This window comes from Nicotiana tomentosiformis, chromosome 2 (genome assembly GCF_000390325.3).
Source record: "Nicotiana tomentosiformis chromosome 2, ASM39032v3, whole genome shotgun sequence".
NCBI classification, from domain to species: Eukaryota; Viridiplantae; Streptophyta; class Magnoliopsida; order Solanales; family Solanaceae; genus Nicotiana; species Nicotiana tomentosiformis.
Window position 1 is genome coordinate 114,651,606 of NC_090813.1, and position 22,373 is coordinate 114,673,978.

Below are 22,373 nucleotides of genomic sequence, written 5' to 3' on the forward strand. Positions count from 1 at the left end.
TTAACAGCTAAGGATAAAATATATTTGATGGTAGTGATCTTGACAACTGGAGAAAAGGTTTCAGTGTAGTCAATCCCTTCCTTTTGAGTATCCCTTCTAATAACAAACCTAGCCTTGTATTTTTCAATAGATCCATCAGACTTTTGTTTGATCTTGTAGACTCATTTATAAGGGATAGGCTTCTTGTGAGGAGGAAGGAGAACAATATCCCAAGTTTGGTTTGCTTCAAGAGCCTGAAATTCCTTTAGCATAGCCTCTTTCCATGCAAGATGAGAAGCTACATGCTGGTAGAACTGAGGCTTATGCATATGTAATTCAGCAGAAGAGATCTTAGAGTTCATTGAGACAGGTGCAGAATGAGGGAGAACAGAAGAGCATATGTAATCTACTAGGTAAGCAGGTTGAGTGACTGTTCTGGAAGATCTTCTTAGGATTGGATCAGGAGAGGAATGTGCAGGAGCTAGAGAAACAGGAGGAAAACTGCTAGTTGAGAGAGGTTGGGAAGTGGAGGAAGTAGGAATGGAAGAGGTGGATGGTGGTGGAGAGGGAGAATCAACATAGGTAGAAGAAAGAGAAAAAGTAGGAGAGAAAGAACGATTATAAGGAAAGATATGCTCATGAAAGACAACATCTCTAGCGAAAATAATAGAATGAGTGTGAACATTAAGTAATTTGTAACCTTTTTGCCAAAAGGGTACCCCAAAAACAAATACTAGAAATAATTCTAGAATGAAATTTATCTCTGCCATGTCTAGGAGTTGCTGCAAAACATAAGCAGCCAAAAGATTTAAGGTGGTCATAAGAAGGAGAACGGCCATGTAATTTTTCAAAAGGGGTGACATTGTCTAAAACAGTGGAGGGTAGTCTATTGATGAGATATGTGGATGTCAACACACATTCTCCCCAATATTTCAAGGGGAGTCTGGACTGAAATAAAAGAGCCTTGGAAACTTCCAAAAGATATTTGTGTTTACTTTTAACCACCCCATTTTGTTGAGGAGAATGTGAAATAGTTGTTTGATGTAGGATGCCATGAGTTGCAAAAAAATGTTGTGCTTCTGAACTGCTACCCAGTTCAAAGGTATTATCAGATCTGAAATATTGAACAATGGATTTAAAATTCACTTGAACCATTAGAGTAAAGGCTTTGAGAATAGAGAGTGCATTGCTTTTACAAGAAATGATATGAGTCCAAGTGACCCTAGTATAGTTATCTACCAAAGTTAAAAAATATCTTAATCCATCGTAGGTTCTAACATTATATGGCCCCCAAATATCAATATGAACAAGTTGAAAAGGAAGAGTGGAGTGAATTGTACTATCGGGGAAGGGTAGCCTCTATTGTCTAGCCATATGACAAATGTCACATAAGAAATGTTGCTTAGAAGAAATTTTATCATACAAAAAAGGAATAGACTCCATTCTATGAAAAAGCATATGACCCAATCTTTGATGTCAATACACATCAATTTTATTAGCAACAGTAGATGAATTACAAGTAAGACAGTGAAGAGTGCAACTATTTACATGATTAGAAACAGTACAACTAGATACTGAATTGGAAACATTACAATGAGAGAATGTAAATGGAATAGAAAGAGAAGGGGTGGTTGTGGTAGGGTTGAGATAGTACAATCCATTTGCAGCTTTACCAATTTCCAGTGGCCTCCTCAGAGAAGGGCCCTTTAAAATATCCATGACAACTGGTAAGGATTGCAATGCAATGTAACTTAGTAATTAGTTTGTGAATAGAAATCAAATTGAAGTGAAAGGAAGGAACCAATAGAACATTAGGTAAAGTGAAATCTGATCTAAGAGTTAAAGAACCAGTAGATACGTCACGACCCAAAATTCCACCACAGGTATCGTGATGACACTTAGTCTCTAAGACTAGGTAAGTCGATTATAATTTCATTTCGAGCCATTTTTTAAAAACATATAATTACAACAACCTCCCAAGACTGGTAATACAAAGTCACGAACTCTAACTGAATACATGCAATGATCTCAAGGATTGAATATACAATACTATTAGAATAAGAGTTGATAGTACAATATAATGGAAAGACTCCAATGGACTGCGACGACCAATCAGCCCTACCTTGAATCCTTACGACCACACTCTAATCTCTGCCCGAATCTGATATCTCTAATATCTGGCTCTGCACAAAAATGTGCAGAAGTGTAGTATGAGTACATCACAGTCGATACCCAATAAGTATCAAGACTAACCTTGGTGGAGTAGTGACGAGGTACAATCAAGACACTCACTAGTCAAATAACATATGCAATATATCATACAAAAATAATAGAAACTAAATATCAGTGATGGAAACAATAATCAACTTATGGCATAAATAGCAAGGCAATAAGAACATCATAATTATTGCTCAAACGAATAATAAACACAAGTACAGCCAATTAATCAAGTCCTTCAAAATATATATATATTTTTTTATTTATAAGTTTTTCAAATAAAAATCTTTAGAATGTAATCCGTACAATTAAATATATCCCGAATATACTTCCCTCAAATAAATATCTTACGAATATAATTCTTTCAAATAAATATCTTTCAAATATAATTCTTTCAAGTAAATATCTTTCGAAAATAATTCTTTCAAGTAAATACCTTTCGAATATAATTATTTCAAGTAAAAATCACCATGTGACACCTCATTTAACTTTCCTGGTGTGAGAAATAAATTCAACATATCATATGGAATGACACGGTAATATCTTCGTGTACTTATCTCATTCTCACCCGATATATATATATATATATATATATATATATATATATATATATATATATATATATATATATGTATGTATGTGTGTGTGTGTGTGTGTGTGTATATATATATATATATGTGTGTGTATATATATATATATATATATATATATATATATATATATATATATATATATATGTTGCAACACATTTCCTGCATTTATCTCTTTCTCACAGTGCATACATATAACAGTACCAACTAGGTGGGAGAAATGCCAATAACAATAAAGGAAATAAAGTGGGAGGCACACATGAAGCAACAACGACTACAAGACACATAGAAAACATAGGTGCACAATACAGCTCAAGATAAAGGCATGAATGTATACACAACGAAAAGATATCATAATATAATATATGTCTCTTGTCCTCGCCTGCACGGAAACACCCTTCGTGCCATGAACATATGATAATATAAAAATAATGGCACGGCATCACCCTTCGTGTTTTTACTCTCATCCTCACATGATAATATAAATGAAATGGCACAGCATTATCCTTCATGCATATTAAGAATGGCACGGCATCACCCTTCGTGCTTTATACTTTTGCTCACCAAGCACATGTATATTATTAACAAGCAAGGTAGAAAGCATAAATAACATCAAGGAGAGTGTTTAAACGACAACACAATACAATAATTCATATCACAATTTTTTCACATGCCACAACCAACTTCAAAGATACAACAAAACTCAATTAATTTCAAAGCAAATATCCCAAGGCTCCACACAACGTATATAAAATCTCAAAAAAACAACAGAAATGGAAAAGTAACTCAGCATAGGACAACATCTTCTTTAATCCAAATTTTTAACAAAAATATTAACGCCTCTTTTTTTAAGCTTATTTAATTAATTATTTGCAGATTGAAAATTCATAATAAAATTAATTCCAAGAAATATCAAATCAACAAACACACAAAATTCACATAAAATTCAAGTGGAAATAACTCCAAATTATCATATAAAATACAAACTCGACAGACAAGGAACGAGGCATGACAAATAAAGGATTTATCGTGTTCTAAAAATTTTCCAATTTAATACATTAGGTTGTCTACGAATTTAAACCGATATAATTTGCACATATAAACCAAGTATGTACTCGTCACCTCGCGTATAGGGTTTTCAATCACAAAATTTTCACATACGACTTAATGCATAAGGGGAATTTCCCCCACCCAAGGTTAGGCAAGATACTTACCTTTTTGAAGTTAAGCCGATATTCCAAAATAACCTTCTTGCTTGAATTGACCTCCGGACAGCTCAAATCTATCCAAATTGATTGTATAACTTCATTAAAATTCATCGAAAATAATTTCGGATAATAAAACGTCAACTTAAAATTTTATTCTAAAAAGTCAACGTGGGGCCCGCCTCTCGGAACTCGATGGAATTTTCACGAAATCCGAACACCCATTCCGATACGAGTTCAACCATACCAATTTTATCAAATTTCAATAACGAATCGACCTCCAAATTCTTGATTTAAGGTATAGAAAATTTCTACCATTTTCAGCCCAATTCACTAATTTCATGATAAAAACAATAATAGATTCATGTATTTTAACCAAAATCAAGTTTTGAATTCTTACCCCTAATGTTTTCCTTGAAAACCCCTCGAACAGTCGCCTCACCCGAGCTTTCTTCGTCCAAAAATGGAAGGACGAGACGAAGTCTCATTTTTGGACTTTATTCTGCTGCCCAGGGGTTTGTTCTTCGCGTTCACGACCCTCCTCTCATGTTCGCGATGTACAAATCCTTCCACAACTATTTCTAAACTCTTCTCAGACAACCTATAGTACAATGGTCATAAAGTTTCGTACAAAACTCCAAATGACAAATGGTTTAACGTTTTGAAAACTAGACAGTAAGGGATACAACTTTCATGTTTTTCTCATCTCCTAATTCCTTATAGATTTCAAGATATAAGCTACTAAAATCAGCCCTGTGCAGCAGAAATTTCTTCTTCGTGATTACTAAACTCTTCCCAGATAGCCTATAGTGTATCTACCATAACATTTTGTACACAACTACAAATGATAAATGGTTTACATTTCTAAAAACTTGACATAAAGGGCTACAACTTACATTTTTGGATCATCTCCAAATTCCTTATAGATTGTAAGATATAAGCTTCCGAAGTCGGGTGACAGATAGCAGGAATTCCTTCTTCGCGAACGCGAAGAACAAAATCCCAGAAGCCAAATCCCTCTTCGCGAATACAAAAGGCACCTCGCGAACGCGAAGAACAACACCACACATCAGAAAACCATCATCCAAAGTAGCCCAAAATGATCCAATAACACCCGAAACACACTCGAGGCCATCGGGACCCCAACCAAATATACTAACAAGACCTAAAATACGATACGAACTTAATCGAGGCCTCAAATCACATCAAACAATACTAAAACATTGAATCTCACCTCGAATCAAACTTATGAGCTTATGAAATTTCCAAATTCTATAACTTCTGCCGAAACATATCAAGTCAATCCGGAATGACTTCAAATTTTGTACCCAAGTCAAAAATGACATAATGGAGTTGTTCCAATTTCCGTAATCGAATTTCGACCCTGATATCAATAAAGTCAACTCCCGGTCAAACTTTCTAAATATCTTCCATTTTTCAACTTTCGCCATTTCAATCCAAAATCAATTACGAACTTCCAAATAAATATCCGGACACACTCCTAAGTCCAAAATCACCATACGAAGCTATTGACATCATCAAAATTACATTTTGGAGTCGTTTGCTCAAAAGTCAAACTATCACGACCCAAAAATCTAACATGTCGTGATGGCGCCTATCGATGGTACTAGGCAAGCCGACGTTCCCAAAATACTCTAGTAATTCAATAAAAAGGTAGTTTAAAACTTTTTCATATCAAAAATTTTCATAAAAACCAAAGTTGAACTCAATATAGAATCAAAATGCGAAAACTAGCCCCAAACATTGGGGTGTCACTACGTCATGAGCATCTAGATAACCAAACTAATACAACCGGTGTCTAAGTATCAATACAAGACAGAAAGGAATATAGAAGGAGAGACAAGGTCCTGCAAACGCCGGCAGCTACCTCGTAGTCTCCGGTACTCGATCGCGCCCGAACTCAGCGACCTCCGTGATCAAACACACATAGATCTGCACATGAAGTGCAAGGTGTAGCATGATTACAACCATCTCAGCAAGTAACAAAAATAAATAAGGAATTGAGAAAACAAAACCGAGCTACACATAATACAGTTCTTTTCAGAAATTTCAGTAAAGGAATTTAGGCATGCTTTCAAACCGGTGCTTTAAAATCAAACATTTCAAGCTCCTGCTAAACAGTATAAGTCCTTCAAAACATCCCAACAGCAATGACGAACAACAATGTGCATCAATAAATAAAAGCAATACATAGCCTTACAAGGTCTACTGTCACTCATCTATCTCGACAGCTCAATCGCTTGGCTCTCAGCCTCAATACTCACACTCAAGGTACCTGCGCTCACTGGGAGTGTGTACAGACCCCGGAGGGGCTCCTACAGCCCAAGCGCTATATTGTTGCGGTGTGCAGCCCGATCCAAATACTGCTGCGCTATGCAGCCCGATCCGATACTACTGCGGCGTGCAGCCCAATCCAATATCATGGCCCGAAGGCTTGTTGTGGTCTGCAACCTGATTTAACATTTATTGCGGCGCGCAGCCCAATCTAACATATCTCACACAGCTCTCAACCCGGCACTCAGGCCCTATATCAGTCAATAGCCGTTCCAACCTCATAATTATCACAATAACAGCCCAAATAAAGACTATAACAAGTACAAATCAAATCATGGGAGAGAGCCGGGACAAAATGCATAAGCAAACAATGACTGAGTACAAGACAACAATTTAACAGTCAATGCAACAAGTTCACGAACATTGCGGGTCCCAATAGGGTTTCCATATAACCTAAGCATGGTTTCTAACATGTAAGACAGTCAGCAACTCGAAAACAAGAGAAAACAGGTAATAACAAGACGGACCAAGTCTCAATCCCACTCAGTGCACCCTCACACGTCCATCACCTAACGTGTGTGTCACCTCTAAAAATCAACATCATATGAATTTCTCGGATTTTCGTACCCTTAAGACCAAATTTAAAACTGTTACTTACTTCACCCCAAGCAAAATCCTACTCCGCGATGCCCTTGCCTCTCAAATTCGCCTCAAAACGTCCCGAATCTAGCCACAAGCAATACAATACAATCAATATAGGCGAAAGGAACCAATTCCACAAGAAAATTACCAAATTGTAGCCAAAATCCGAAATCGACTCAAACCCGGCCCCCGGGCCCACATCTCGAAAACCAACAAAAGTCACAAAACTAGAAAGAACATTCACTCACGAGTCCATTCATATGAAATTCATCAAAATCCGACATTATTTAGTCCCTCAAATCCTTAAATTAAACTCTACAAAATCCCAAGCACTAATTCCCTATTTTCAGTGCAAAATCTTACTAATTAATGATGAACAAAGCCATAGATTCACGCAATTTATACCATTATGGGTTAGAATCACTTACCCCAATATTTCTCCTTGAAAACCTTCGAAAAATCGCCTCTTCCCCGAGTTTCTCAGGTCCAAAATTGAAAATGAAAGACAACCACGAGCTAGAGCTTTTCTGCCCAGCACTATCGCACCTGCGGCCCCTTTTTCCGCTTCTGCGACGCCGCACCTGCGGACTTTCCATCGCAAGTGTGGAACTCACTTAAGATCCTAGGTTCCGCATCTGCTGACCAATATCGCACCTGCGGAAACGGACTTGCACATCTCCATCCGCTTCTGCGAAGCCTGCCAAAATCCTCCTCTCCGCATCTGCGCCCCAGGTCTCGCACCTGCGGGCTCGCAGATGCAACATACTTCATGCACCTGCGGTTCCAGCCCACCTTATCCTTGCCCGCACCTGCGACTTCTCCAAGCGCTTCTGCGCCATCGCACCTGTGGCTCCCACTCCGTAGGTGCGGAAATACCAGTAGCAGCAGCTTCAACTGCATTTTTCCAACTTTAAACAATCCGTTAACCACCTGGAATCACCCTAAGCCTCTCGGGACCTCAACCAAACATACCAAAAAGTAATATATCAATATGAAAGCTTAGTCGAGCCTTTGAATCACTCAAAACAACATCAAATTACCCTCAGATTCAAGCCTAAGAACTTTTAAACTTCTTAATTCTACGAACGACGTCGAAACCTACCAAAACACGTCCGAAAGACCACAAATCTTGCAGACACGTCACAAATGACACCACAAACCTACTCCAACTTCCAGAAATTCATTCAGACCCTGATATCAAATTTTTCACTACCGACCAAAATCGCCAAATTTCCAACTTTCGTCAATTCAAGCCTAATTCCACTACGGACCTCCAAATCACGTTTCGGACGCGCTCCTAAGTCCAAAATCTCCCAACGGAGCTAACGAAACTATCAAAATTCCAATCCGAGGTCAAATGATAAAAAGTCAAACTTGGTCAACTCTCCCAATTTAAAGCTTCAACAATAAATGTCTTTCTTCCAATTCGATTCTGAAATACCTGAAAACCAAAACCGACGATTCACACAAGTCAAAACATATCATATTGAGCTACTCACGCCCGTAAACTACCGAGCGAAGTGCCAATGCTCAAAATGACCGATCGGGTCGTTACACAAACTCCGATCGAACTTTAGAAATTCAAGCTTTATAAAATCAAACCTTTTATTTTATTTATTATTTTTAAAAACTAACAGAAAAACGTGCTTACGCACCTCGGAATAACATCAAATTTTGTACATAAGTCATAAATATTGGTACGAAGTTGATTGAATTCTCGAAATCCAAATCAGGATACTATATCAACAAAAATCCAATTATGGCCAAATTTAAGAATTCTTTAAACCTTTAAATTTCTAGTTTCCGTCAAATGGCGATAATTCAAGTTAGGGACTTCCAATTTTGATTCCGGGCATACGCCCAAGTACCAAATCACGATACGGACCCACCAGAATAGTCAAAATACTGATCCGTATCCATATACTCAAAACATTGATCGAAGTCAACTTAAATGAGTTTTAAAGGCAAAATTTCACATTTTCTTTGTCTTTTCACATAAAAAATTTCCGGAAAAAGATACGGATTGCGTATGCAAATAGAGGAAGGCTGAATGGATCTATTCGAGGTCTCAGAATATATAAATGAAGGTTAAAATTAAAAATAACATATCGGGTCATCACAAGATACAACTTTAACCTTATATCTATTAGGGAGAGTAATCAAGTAAGGTCTAGTTAGAGGTTGAAGATTGTGAAGGAGGTGTTTATGTGGAGTCATATGGCTTGTAGCACCTGAGTCTAGAATCCAAGGACTTTTATCTGATTGTGAATGTGCACACACACTATACGCATCAACAGAAAATACAGAACAGCTAAACGCACCTGCAAAATTTGCAAATGCAGCATTTTCACCACTGGATCCCTCAGATTGGAAAGGAAGGGATATGTGTGATTGTTGGAAGAGGTTAATAAGATGCTGGTATTGTTCCTTACTGAAGCCATGAACAGGAACATCAGATGATTTGGAAACAGACCTAACAGAACCACCAAACCTAAGAGAATCTACATTGTACCCTTCAGATTGAACACAAGATACAAACCTATTGTTCTTAATGAATTTGAACTCTGGAGGAAAACCATGAAGCATGTAGCACTTCTCAATACTATACCCAGGCTTCTTACAGTATTTGCAAGAGAGACTGGATGTAGGAACCCTCCTGGAGTCAAATTGTATCCTATGATTAACACTTCTATTGCTGTTGGAGTTCGAGGGACTAGAGGATACAGAAAAAGATGCAACCTCATTAGAAAAACTAGGAAAAGGACTAGGGGTTTCTTTCTGTTTCTCATCATGCTGAAGCATAGAGTAAGCTTTACTTACAGATGGAAGAGAAGACTTCATCAAGATATTACTTTTGCAGGTGGAATAAGACTCATTCAAACCACCAAGGAACTGAAAGATCTTATGTTCCTCAATGTGTTTGGGAAGAGCACCACAGGTACACACAAGTCCTACATATGCAGTACTCAATTCATCCCATAAACACCTTAGTTTAGTGAAATAGGCTCCAATGTCTGAGGACCCCTGGGATGTGGCAGCTAATTCTTTTTGTAGTTGAATATGTTTGGACCTATTTGACTGTCCGAATCTCTCATTTATATCAAGCCAAATGTCCTTTACAGTGGTAAAACCCATGACACTTGTAGTTATGTCCTTAGAAAGGGAGTTGTAACGACCCGACCGGTCGTTTCGAGAGCTATAACTCTATTTCCCCCATTCCTACTTCTTTTTTGTGTTATTTAGCTATATTATGTTATATCGGGTTAGTGGGTTCGAGTCCGGAAGGAACTCGAAGTGAAATTAGACACTTAGTCTCATAATTAAAAAAAATTGAGTTAGAAAAGTGGACCGGATATGGACCTATATTTGGGCAATCAGCCTAATCTTGAGAATTTGGGTGTTTGGGCCATAAAACCATGAATCCTCAAGATTGGGCTGAATGCCATGTTTGGGCCTTGTGCCAATGCTGTTTGGACCCTTAGGGGCTGTTTCTTACCATCCTCTCACTGTTTTTGATTGAAAATCTATACTCAGTCATGTTTATACTTGTTTACCTCATTACTCAGTTTTATGACTCTATTTTGATGCATATAAATGTTTAGGGCCGAATGCCCTGTTTTACTGAAATTCCTGAGTGGCCTGATTTGTGAGGATGAGTGATGATCGGGGCTGCCCGCCTGCAGCATACTTTATGACTGAGTGAGGCCGAGGGCCTGATTTGTGAGGATGAGTGTGGATCGGGGTTGTCCGCCTGCAGCATACATTATTATTACCGCAAGTGAGTTGTCCGTGCAGATTATAGCGCTTGGGATGAATGAGCCCCTCCGGAGTCTGTACACACCCCCAATGAGCGCAGGTACCTACTAAGTGCGAGTGCCGAGTGCTGAGTGACTGGGAGGCAAGAGTAATTGTGAGGTATGCCCGAGTGGCAAGAGTTATTGTGAGGTATGCCCAAGTGGCAAGAGTGATTGTGAGGTATGCCCGAGTGCCACGAGTGATTGTGAGGTTTGCCCGAGGGGCTGTATATGAGTGATGTTTTTCCCGAGGGGTTGTTTATGATTTCATCATTTTTTCTCACCTTTTCATTGAGCCTTTGTTTGAAAAACTATTGGAAAAATGTCTTTAAATGATTTTTACTGGAACTGGGTTTAAACGAGATGTTTGATTCAAATCCTGATTTTTTTAAGAGCATGTGGTATTTTACTGAGATTTTCTTATATGAACGTTATATGCTTTATTGCTCGTCTCTACCACTTAGTCTTTATTTATTGTTGTTACTTACTGAGTTGGCGTACTCACATTACTCCCTGCACCTTGTGTGCAGATCCAGGTGTAGCTGGACACGGTAGCAGTTATTGAGTATTCTGGTTGCAGATTTTCTTGGAGATAGCAAGGTAGTTGTTTGGCAATCGCAGGCCCTGCACTTCTCCCTCTTATCTTCCTCTAGTTGTATTTAGCTATTTTTTGGGCTGAGTTAGCCTTGATATTGTTAGACATATTGTAGTATATGCTCATGACTAGTGACACCCTGATGTCAGGCTTTTCTTTTCCGCACTTCTTGTTTTTCTTTGATTAGAACTCTTTAAATGGAGGCTTTATGTTAAATAACCTTGAAATTATCTTTGAAATGAAAATATCATTTTATTTTGGAAATGAGTCAGCTTGCCTAGTTCTACGATAGGCGCCATCACGACAGGGGTTAGTTTTGGGTCGTGACAGATTGGTATCAGAGCCTAGGTTACATAGGTCTCACGAGTCATGAGCGGGTTTAGTAGAGTCTTGCGGATCGGTACAGAGACATTTGTACTTATCTTTAGGAGGCTGCAGAACCTTTAGGAAACTCCACATTCTTGAATTCTTGTCGTGTGAATCTGTTGATTCTAGTAACTAAATATTTGTTGTTTCATTCTCTCATAGATGGTGAGGACTCGTGTTACCGGTTAGGAGGGCCAGCTACCAGTACCACTAGCCAGAGGCACGAGAGGCCGAGGCCGTGGTAGAGGTCGTGGTAGGGGCAGAGGTGCAGCCCGTACAGTAGTTGGGGCAGTACCTACAGATCTACCAGTTGTCCCAGATCAGGACCAAGTTCTAGTTGTTCATGCACCAGCTCAGGCACCACCTGTGCCTATTGTGATTCCAAGCCTTCAGGAGGCCCTAGCTTAGATTCTGACAGCATGTACTGGCCTTGCTCAGTCGGTCTCTATTTTGACGGCCGCAACCACTTCTCAGGCCAGGGGAGGCACTCAGACTCCCGTCGCTCGCACACCCGAGCAGGTTATTCAGGGACTTCAGACACCAGAGACACCACCAGCCCAGCCGGTTGCTGTTGATCGGGATTATGTGGTTCCTTCTATGCCTGAGGATGATCAACGTAGGTTTGAGAGGTTTGGGAGACTTCAGCCACCACCTTTTAGTGGCACAGAAAGAGAGGATGCTCAGGACTTTTTGGACAGGTGTCAGAGGATACTCCATACTACTGGTATTTTGGAGACTTGTGGGGTCTCATTCACTACCTTTCAGTTTTCTGGGGCTGCAATCAGATGGTGGGAGACTTGCGAGAGGCGTAGGCCTGTTGGCGCAGCACCCCTTACTTGGCAGCAGTTCTCCGTGGTCATTTTGGAGAAGTTTGTGCCTCCATCTCGCAGAGAGAAGCTGCATAGATAGTTTGAGCGGGTCTTCCAGGGTGATATGTCTGTGACACAGTATGATATACGGTTCTCCAAGTTGGCCCGACATGCTATCTGGTTGGTTCCCACAGACAGAGAGAGGATCATGAGGTTTATTGATGGCTTCACTTATCAGCTATATTTGCTCATGACCAGGGAGCGAGTTTCGGGTTCTACCTTTGATGAGGTTGTCGACATTGCTCGGCAGATTGAGATGGTTCGCAATCAGGGGAGGGTTGAGCGGGAGGCCAAGAGGCCTCGTGGTCAGGGTGGATTCAGCAGTGCTCCTTTTGGTGGTCAGTTCCAGCACGGTAGAGGTCGTCATTTCAGACAGGCTCAGTCAGCTCGGCCATTTCATCGGGGTGCATCATCTGGCCATGGTTCTCACAGTTCTCATCAGGGCCACTCATCACTTAGTTCCCTTCCATATCAGAGTTCATCTCGTGCTCCACCTGTTTAGGGCTCTTCCATGCCAGGTTCTTCTACCAGTCATCCCGGTGCTAGGGGTTCCTTTCAGCTTTCGCCGCCAGTACCAGGGAGTTATTTTGAGTGTGGGGAGCTTGGTCATATGTGGGGGCAGTGTCCTCGTCGTCATGGAGGTCTATCTCAGCAGAGGAGTCAGCCTCCGACTATAGCACGAGCTACCTCACCATCCGCCCAGTCAGCTCGGGGTAGAGGTCAGTCAGCTAGGGGTCGCCCTAGAGGGGGAGGCAGATCAGGGGGTGGTCATGACCGTTTCTATGCTCTCCCTGCCAGATTAGATGCTATTGCTTCAGATGCTGTGATTACAGATATTGTCTTAGTTTGCCACAAAGATGCCTCAGTATTATTTGACCCTGATTCCACGTATTCATATGTTTCCTCGTATTTCGCCCATTTTATGGATATTTCCCGTGAGTCCTTAGTTTCATATGTACATGTATCTACTCCTGCGGGCGATACTATTATTATGGACCGCGTATATCGGTCATGTGTGGTGACTATTGGGGGTCTGAAGACCCGAGTAGATATATTGTTGCTCAGTATGGTTGACTTTGATATGATATTGGGTATGGATTGGTTATCTCCATGTCATGTTGTTCTAGATTGTCACACTAAGATGGTGACGTTGGCTATGCCGGGAATTCTGAGGGTTGAGTGGAGCGGTTCTGTAGATTATGTACCAAGTATGGTGATTTCATATTTGAAGGTTCAGCGCATGGTTGAGAAGGGTGGCCTATCTTATTTGGCTTTTGTGAGGGATGTTAGTGCAGAGACTCCTGCCATTTATTCTGTTCCGATGGTACGTGAATTTTCGGATGTGTTTCCTGCAGACCTACCGGGCATGCCGCCTGACAGGGATATTGACTTTGGTATTGATTTGGTGTCGGGCACTCAACCCATTTCTATTCCACTGTATCATATGACACCGGTGGAGTTGAAGGAATTGAAAGAATAGCTTCAGGAACTCCTTGATAAGGGGTTTATTCGGCCTAGTGTGTCACCTTGGGGTGCACCGATTCTATTTGTGAAAAAGAAGGATGGTTCCATGAGAATGTGTATTGATTACAGGCAGTTGAACAAGGTCACAGTCAAGAACAAGTATCCTTTGCCTCGTGTAGATGATTTATTCGACCAGCTTCAGGGAGCGAGGGTGTTCTCCAAGATTGATTTGAGATCCGGTTATCACTAGCTGAAGATTCGAGATTCAGATATTCTCAAGACAGCCTTCAGAACCCGATATGGCCATTATGAGTTCTTGGTGATGTCTTTTGGGCTGACCAATGCCCCAGCAGTGTTCATGCATCTGATGAACAGTGTATTCCAGCCCTATTTGGACTCATTTGTCATTGTATTCATTGACGACATCCTGGAGTACTCTCATAGCCAAGAAGAGTATGCTCAGCATTTGAGGGTTATATTGCAGAGATTGAGGGATAAGAAGCTTTATGCAAAGTTCTATAAATGTGAGTTTTGGCTTAGTTCAGTAGCATTCTTGGGGCACGTGGTGTCCAGTGAGGGTATTTAGGTGGATCCAAAGAAGATAGAGGCGGTGTAGAGTTGGCCCAGACCATCCTCAGCCACGGAGATTAGGAGCTTTCTTGGTTTGGCGGGTTACTATCGTCGCTTTGTGGAGGGATTTTCATCTATTGCATCACCCTTGACCAAATTGACCTAAAAAGGTGCTCCATTAAGGTGGTCGGATGAATGTGAGGAGAGCTTTCAGAAGCTCAAGACTGCTTTGACCACAGCTCCAGTGTTAGTTTTGCCATCAGCTTCAGGTTCTTACACCGTGTATTGTGATGCCTCGAGGATAGGCATTGGTTGTGTTTTGATGCAGGGGGGTAGGGTGATTGCCTATGCCTCGCGCTGGTTGAAGACCCATGAGAAGAACTATCCTATCCATGATCTTGAGTTAGCAGCCATTGTTCATGCCTTGAAGATTTGACGTCATTATTTGTATGGGGTTCATTGTGAGATCTATACTGATCACTAGAGTCTGCAGTATCTGTTAAAGCAGAAGGATCTTAATTTGCGTCAGCGGAGATGGTTGGAGCATCTTAAGGACTATGATATCACTATTTTGTACCATTCGGGAAGGCCAATGTGGTGGCCGATGCTTTGAGTCGCCAGACAGAGAGTTTGGGGAGTTTAGCATATCTTCCAGCAGCAGAGAGACCTTTGGCATTAGATGTTCAGACCTTGGCAGGCCAGCTTGTCATATTGGATATTTCGGAGCCTAGTCGGGTATTGGCTTGTGTGGTCTCCAGGTCTTCTCTTTATGACCGTATCAGGGAGCGTCAGTATGATGACCCTCACTTGCTCGTTCTCCAGGACAGGGTTCAGAGAGGTGATGCTAGGGATGTGACTATTGGTGATAACGGGGTGCTGAGAATACAAGGCCGGATATGTGTGCCTAATATAGATGGGCTTCAAGAGCTGATTCTTGAGGAGGCCCACAGCTCGCAGTATTCCATCCATCTAGGTGCCGCGAAGATGTACCAGGATTTGAGGCAGCACTATTAGTGGAGGCGGATGAATAAGGATATAGTTGGGTTTGTGGCTCGGTGTCTAAACTGTCAGCAAGTTAAGTATGAGCATCAGAGACCGGGTGGCTTGCTTTAGAGGTTAGAGATCCCAAAGTGGAAGTGCGAGCGGATCACTATGGACTTTGTAGTTGGGCTCCCACGGACTTCGAGGAAGTTCGACGCTATTTGGGTTATTGTGGATAGGCTGACCAAGTCCGCGCACTTTATTCCATTTGGTACTACTTACTCTTCAGAGCGGTTGGCTAAAATTTATATCCGAGAGATCGTTCACCTGCATGGTGTCCCAGTTTCCATCATTTCTGATAGGGGTACTCAGTTCACATCGCAGTTTTGGAGGGCCGTGCAGCGAGAGTTGGGTACTCAGGTTGAGTTAAGCACAACTTTTCACCCTCAAACAGACGGGCAGTCCGAGAGCACTATTCAGATATTAGAGGACATGTTGAGTGCTTGTGTCATTGACTTTGGGGGTTCATGGGACCAGTTTTGCCACTCGCGGAGTTTGCATATAACAACAGTTATCAGTCGAGTATTCAGATGGCTCCGTATGAGGCTTTTTATGGGAGGAGGTGTAGATCTCCGGTTGGATGGTTTGAGTCGGGTGAGGCTAGGCTCTTAGGTACAGACTTGGTCCAAGATGCATTAGATAAGGTGAAATTGATTCAGGAGCGGCTTCGCATGGTGCAAACTAGGCAGAAGAGCTACGCGGATAGGAAGGTCCGGGATGTGTCTTTTATGGTTGGGGAGAAGGTTTTGCTGAAGGTATCACCCATGAAAGGTGTTATGAGGTTTGGGAAGAGGGGCAAGTTGACCCCCCGGTTCATTGGGCCTTTTGAGTTGCTTCAGAGGATAGGAGAGGTGGCTTATAAGCTTGCCTTACTACCCAACTTGTCGAGTGTGCATCCAACATCCCATGTTTTGGATTTCAGCACGGTTCAGTTGGAGGGTGATATGACTTATGATGTGGAGCCGGTGGCTATTTTGGATCGGCAGGTTCGAAGGTTGAGGTCAAAGGATATAGCTTCAGTGAAGGTGCAATGGAGAGGTCAGCCTATGGAGAAGGCTACCTGGGAGACCGAGCGGGAGATTTGGAGCAGATATCCACGCCTATTCGAGACTCCAGCTTTGTTTCTAGACCCGTTCGAGGACGAACAGATGTTTAAGAGGGGGAGGATGTAACGACCTGGCCAGTCGTTTCGAGAGTTATAACCCAGTTTCCCCCATTCCTACTTCCTTTTGGTGTTATTTGGCTATATTATGTTATATCGGTTTAGTGGGTTCGAGTCCGGAAGGAACTCGGAGTGAAATGAGACACTTAGTCTCATAATTGAAAAAACAAATTGAGTTAGAAAAGTGGACCGGATATGGACCTATGTGTAAACGACCTCGGATTTAAATTTTGATGATTCCAATAGCTCCGTATGGTGATTTTGGGCTTAGGCGCGTGTCCGGAATATTATTTGGAAGTCCGTAGAGGAATTAGGCTTGAAATGCCGAAAGTTTTATTTTTGAGAAGTTTGACCGGGGGGTTGACTTTTTGATATCGGGGTCGGAATCCGATTCTGAAAATTGGAATACCTTGGTTATATCATTTAGGACTTGTGTGCAAAATTTAAGGTCAATCGGATGTGATTTGATAGGTTCCGGAGTTGTTTGTAGAAATTAGAATTTTCAAAGTTCATTAGGCTTGAATTGGGATGTAATTCATGGTTTTAGCGTTGTTTGAGGTGATTTGAGGATTTGACTAAGTTCATATGATGTTTTAGGACTTGTTGGTATATTTGGTTGAGGTCCCGAAGGCCTCGGGTGAGTTTCGGATGGTTAACGGATCAAAAATTGAACTAGAACAGCTGCTGCAATTTCCTTCTGTTGGAAATTACTTCTGCCTAGAAATCGAGCCCAGATGTGAGCCCAGATCGAGATCAGGGTTGAGGGCCACGATCGAAGCCCAGATCGAGCTCAGGGACGAGGGCCACGATCGAAGCATGATCGAGCCCAGAGTCGAGGGCCACCGTCGAAGGCGTAATCGAGCCCAGGGTCGAGGGTCACGGTCGAAGGCCGGGTTGAAGACATAATCGAGGGCCAGGATCAAGAACCAGGATCGAGGGGCAGGACTGAGGACCATGATCGAGGACCTCGATCAAAGGCCAAGATCGAGGCAGAATCGAGGATGTCTAGGCAGAATTATAAAAACAGGGACTTCGTCCCATTTGCCATTTTTGACAAATTGGAGCTTGAAGAGAGGCGATTTTTGATATATTTTTAAGGAAAATTTGAGGTAAGTCCCTTGTGATAATTTCTACTCCATAATATTGAATTATCATCTAATAATCCGACTAGATTACATGATTTTGAGGTGTAAATCGGAGATTGTGACTTAGAATTTTGGAAATACGATTTGTAGATTTGAGGGTCGAGTTAAGATTGGATTTTAGTAAAATTGGTATGGGTAGACTCGTGGTTGACTGGGCTTTAGGAGTTTGTAACTTTTGTCGGGTTCCGAGACGTGGGCCCCACGGGTAAATTTTGAGCTAATTTTCGGATTTTTATGGAAAAATCATTATTATCTTGTGGAATTAATTTCAATGAACTTTATTAACTAAAACGAATTATTTGTGATTAGATTCGAGGCATTCAGAGGCCGATTTGCGAGGCAAAGACATAGCAGAGTAAAAAGTTTCACGTTTTGAGGTAAGTAACGATTGTAAATCTAAGTCCTGAGAGTATGAAACCTCGGATTTTGTATCATTCTACTATTTTTAGTGACGCACATGCTAGGTGACAGGCGTGTGGGCGTGCACTGTTGGGGATTTGTGACTTGGTCCGCCCCGTAGCTACTGTAAAGTTTCATACTTTGTTGAAACCATTGATACTTATATGTTTTAGAAAGATTTTCTGTAAATTAGGCTGAATACCATGTTTAGGCCTTGCGCCAATGCTGATTGGACCCTTAGGGGCTGTTTCTTACCATCCTCTCACTGTTTTCGATTGAAAATATATACTCAATCATGTTTATACTTGTTTACCGCATAACTCAGTTGTATGACTCTATTTTGATGCATATAAATTTTTTGGGCCGAATGCCCTGTTTTACTAAAATGCCCGAGTGGCCTGATTTGTGAGGATGAGTGTGGATCGGGGCTGCCCGCCTGCAGCATACTTTATGACTGAGTGAGGACGAGGGCCTGATTTGTGAGGATAAGTGTGGATCGGGGCTGCCCGCTTGCAGCATACTTTATTATTATCGCACGTGAGTTGTCCGTGCAGATTATAGCGCTTGGGCTGAAGCAGCCCTCCGGAGTCTGTACACCCCCCCAGTGAGCGCAGGTACCTAATGAGTGCGAGTGCTGAGTGCCGAGTGACTAGGAGGCAAGAGTGATTGTGAGGTATGCCCGAGTGGCAAGAGTGATTGTGAGGTATGCCCGAGTGGCAAGAGTGATTGTGAGGTATGCTCGAGTGGCACGAGTGACTGTGAAGTTTGCTCGAGGGGTTGTATATGAGTAATGTTTGCCCTAGGGGTTGTTTATGATTTCATCATTTTTGCGCACCTTTGCATTGAGCCTTTGTTTGAAAAACTGTTGGAAAAATATCTTTAAATCATTTTTACTGGAACTGGGTTTAAACGAGATGTTTGATTCAAATCCTGATTTTTTTAAGAGCATGTGGTATTTTACTGAGATTTTCTGATATGAACGTTATATGCTTTATTGCTCGTCACTACTGCTCAGTCTTTATTTATTGTTGTTACTTACTGAGTTGGCGTACTTACGTTACTCCCTGCACCTTGTGTGCAGATCCAGGTGTAGTTGGACACGGTAGCGGTTATTGAGTGTTTTGGTTGCAGATTTTCTTGGAGATAGCAAGGTAGCTGTTTGGCGATCGCAACCCCTGCTCTTCTCCCTCTTATCTTCCTCTAGTTGTATTTAGCTATTTTCCGGGTTGAGTTAGCCTTGATATTGTTAGACAGATTGTAGTATATGCTCATGACTAGTGATACCCCGATGTCGGGCTTTTCTTTTCTGCACTTATGTTTTTCTTTGATTTGAACTCTTTAAATGGACGTTTTATGTTAAATAATCTTGAAATTATCTTTGAAATGAAAATATCATTTTTTTAAAAATGAGTCGGCTTGCCTAGTTCCACGATAGGCGCCATCACGACAAGGGTTAGTTTTGGGTCGTGACAGGAGTTAGTAATCCATGCTATAACCATATCGTTACAGCGCTCCCATAAAGAATAGTAGGGAGAATTCAAGGTTGGTTGAGGGACTCTACCAGTAATAAGTCCTAGTTTATTTTTGGCAGAGAGAGCTACTAACATATTCTTTCGTCAAAGGAAAAAACCATTCCTATCAAAGATATCAGAAATTAGGCGAGTTCCGGGACTATCCGAGGGATGAATATAAAATAGATGGGTCGGTTCAATAGAGAACGAGGCAAACCCATCGTCAGATGATGTGGAAGACCTAGTATTATTTCCAATTTCTATATTGCTACCCATATTGAACCAAAAATGTGCATGCAATAGCAAAACAATCAGAAGAATTGAGTAGAATTGAATAGAAAGTTATCGTACTTCTCTACAACCTGAAGAAGGTAATGCCTTGATAGCAGAACTGGAAAAAAACCACAATATTCAACCACACACCACCGGAGAACGAACAATATACCACCACAAAAAATCCCGGAAAAACTCAGAACCAGTCGTAGACGTAGCAAAATTGACGAAATTTGCAGTGAAAACGAAGAAAACAGGCGGAAATGGGCAAAAACATCGGCCTTTCTGAAGTGTGGCCCACAGCGGATATGGAATTCTATTTCCACTTTCAGTTTTACCTCGCGACTCGGGATACCAGCAGTGATAGCTGAACTAATCAGATGGGCCGCCCCAAACCTTACGCTGACATTTAAATCGAAAATCAACATCGGGTCCCGGCTATCCGAAAAACGCAGACTGAAGCGACTATGACAACAGTCGAGACTATAAACAGACGTAAGAAAGTGACACAGGCTTGGCCAGCGAAAGCCCGATCCAGCAATATCGCGTGAGTGAAGAAGGGAGCCCCAACGAGGAAGGTGTTAGTGCTTTATCATTTTTTTTATTCCTAGCCAGAGAAATTAAACTAATCTCAAGATCCAGAAACCTATTTGTTGTGCGAAGAGTGCGTTATGACCCATGGCCGCCTGCCTGGTGGGGGCGGCTCCTCCGTTGTGGGTAAACGGGAAACTCCGTATCTACTTACTTTCTCGCTTAGATGTTCTTTTGGCTGATCTTTTCTCTTTTGTTTTGGTTTTGAGTGGGAGTCAATTCCGAGTCCTTCTCTCAATTAAAAGGGAAGGTACCCCTACGAAGTTGGCACAATATGTAATCCCTAGGGTATCGGAGGAGGGGATGTTTTGGGGGATGTAATTTCGATCTAAACCCGAAAACCCGAAAAGCTAGTAATTTTATGTGTCTTCTTGAGGCCCGGGTACATATTCACCGCGGCATGCCTTCCGCTTGTAGACAGACAGAAAGCAGAAAGAGAGCCCGAGGTGCTGACCCGCAGCGAGGCAGGCCCGTCTATCCCGATCGGGATGATAAGGACAAGTTACGGGCGAGCAAGAAAACCCTATGGCTAAGAGGACTGCGACCGTGAAGGGAGGGATGAGCCCGAATGAGAAAACCCTCAAAGGTATAATCGATCGAAAGAGGAGGTTGAGATGAGCTTGAATCCCTGCTCCGATACCATGTTCGAGCAGCAAAATCGAATTGCAGAAGCAAAACTAGAATGATAAACCCTACACATGAAGAGAGTACAATAGAGAGGAAGAGGATATTTTTATTTCCGTCGAAATGTCTAATGCCCATGTATCTGGATCCTTCTAATATGTATATACAATTAGCGCGTGTTACAAATATGAACCCAAAGCAAGTAGAATTGTGATTACAAAGTAAAGAATGGACTTTCTCATGTAGCAGCTAGTTGGGCCTTTTTATTGGGCTGTCTCTCCAACGTAACATAGGTCTATGGGGAAAAAAAGTTAACCAAAGGAATAAACAAACAAATTAACTATGTATTTGTACAACTATCTTGAGAATATATTTGCTCACCATTTAGTTTAGACCGAAGTCATGAGATTTTAGAATACTTCGTAGGGTTTATGAAATAAAGTTTTCTTGAGAGAAAAGTTTCTCGTTCTAGGACAGTAGTGACCGAAAGTTTCTCATAGGAATGAGAATACACTTAAAATATAGGGCATAATTCCTTGAGTCCTAAACTATTAGTCTTTCCTTATAAATATATAACTTTAGTCCTAAATATTAGGAAATTAAATATTTATTTCTAAATATTAGGAAAATAATTAAAATGACTACGCAATGTGACTTATGTTATAAACGTATACTAAAAATAGTAAGTCATTTGTGAAAGATGTTACGGAATCTTACATTTTAGGTGCCCACGTTTCATATATTTTTCCTTATTTGACAATTTTCTTCTAAGAATTTACTATTTATGAATAGGTTGGGAAAATAGTAGTCTCCAAACTCAATCTTATACTTGTGAAAGAGTGCATTAAACTTCCACAATACACAAAGAAAGAAAGAGCATGATCACATTCAGTGGCGGACTCAGAATTTTGTACAAGCGGGTTCAATCTAAGTATATAACTTTAGTCGTAAAATAGTAGTTGTCAAGTGGGTTCAAATAAAATATTTATATAAAATTTATGCAGCTTTAATCCTAATTTATACATATACACAGTATTATTT

The 22,373-nt window shown here is 41.2% G+C and overlaps 2 protein-coding genes across 2 annotated transcripts; one reads left to right on the forward strand and one right to left on the reverse strand.

Annotated features, from left to right (window-relative positions):
• Positions 1-161: 161 nt before the first annotated feature.
• Positions 162-10,063, reverse strand: LOC138905440 (uncharacterized). The gene is made up of 3 exons (XM_070193964.1): positions 9,250-10,063; positions 1,528-1,703; positions 162-761 (listed from the first exon to the last, which is right to left on the reverse strand). Exons 1-3 carry the CDS (start codon positions 10,061-10,063, stop codon positions 162-164), a joined length of 1,590 nt encoding a protein of 529 aa, XP_070050065.1.
• A 2,553-nt stretch (positions 10,064-12,616) lies between these two features.
• On the forward strand, positions 12,617-13,054 carry LOC138905441 (uncharacterized). The gene has a single exon (XM_070193965.1). It carries the CDS (start codon positions 12,617-12,619, stop codon positions 13,052-13,054), a length of 438 nt encoding a protein of 145 aa, XP_070050066.1.
• Positions 13,055-22,373: the final 9,319 nt, after the last annotated feature.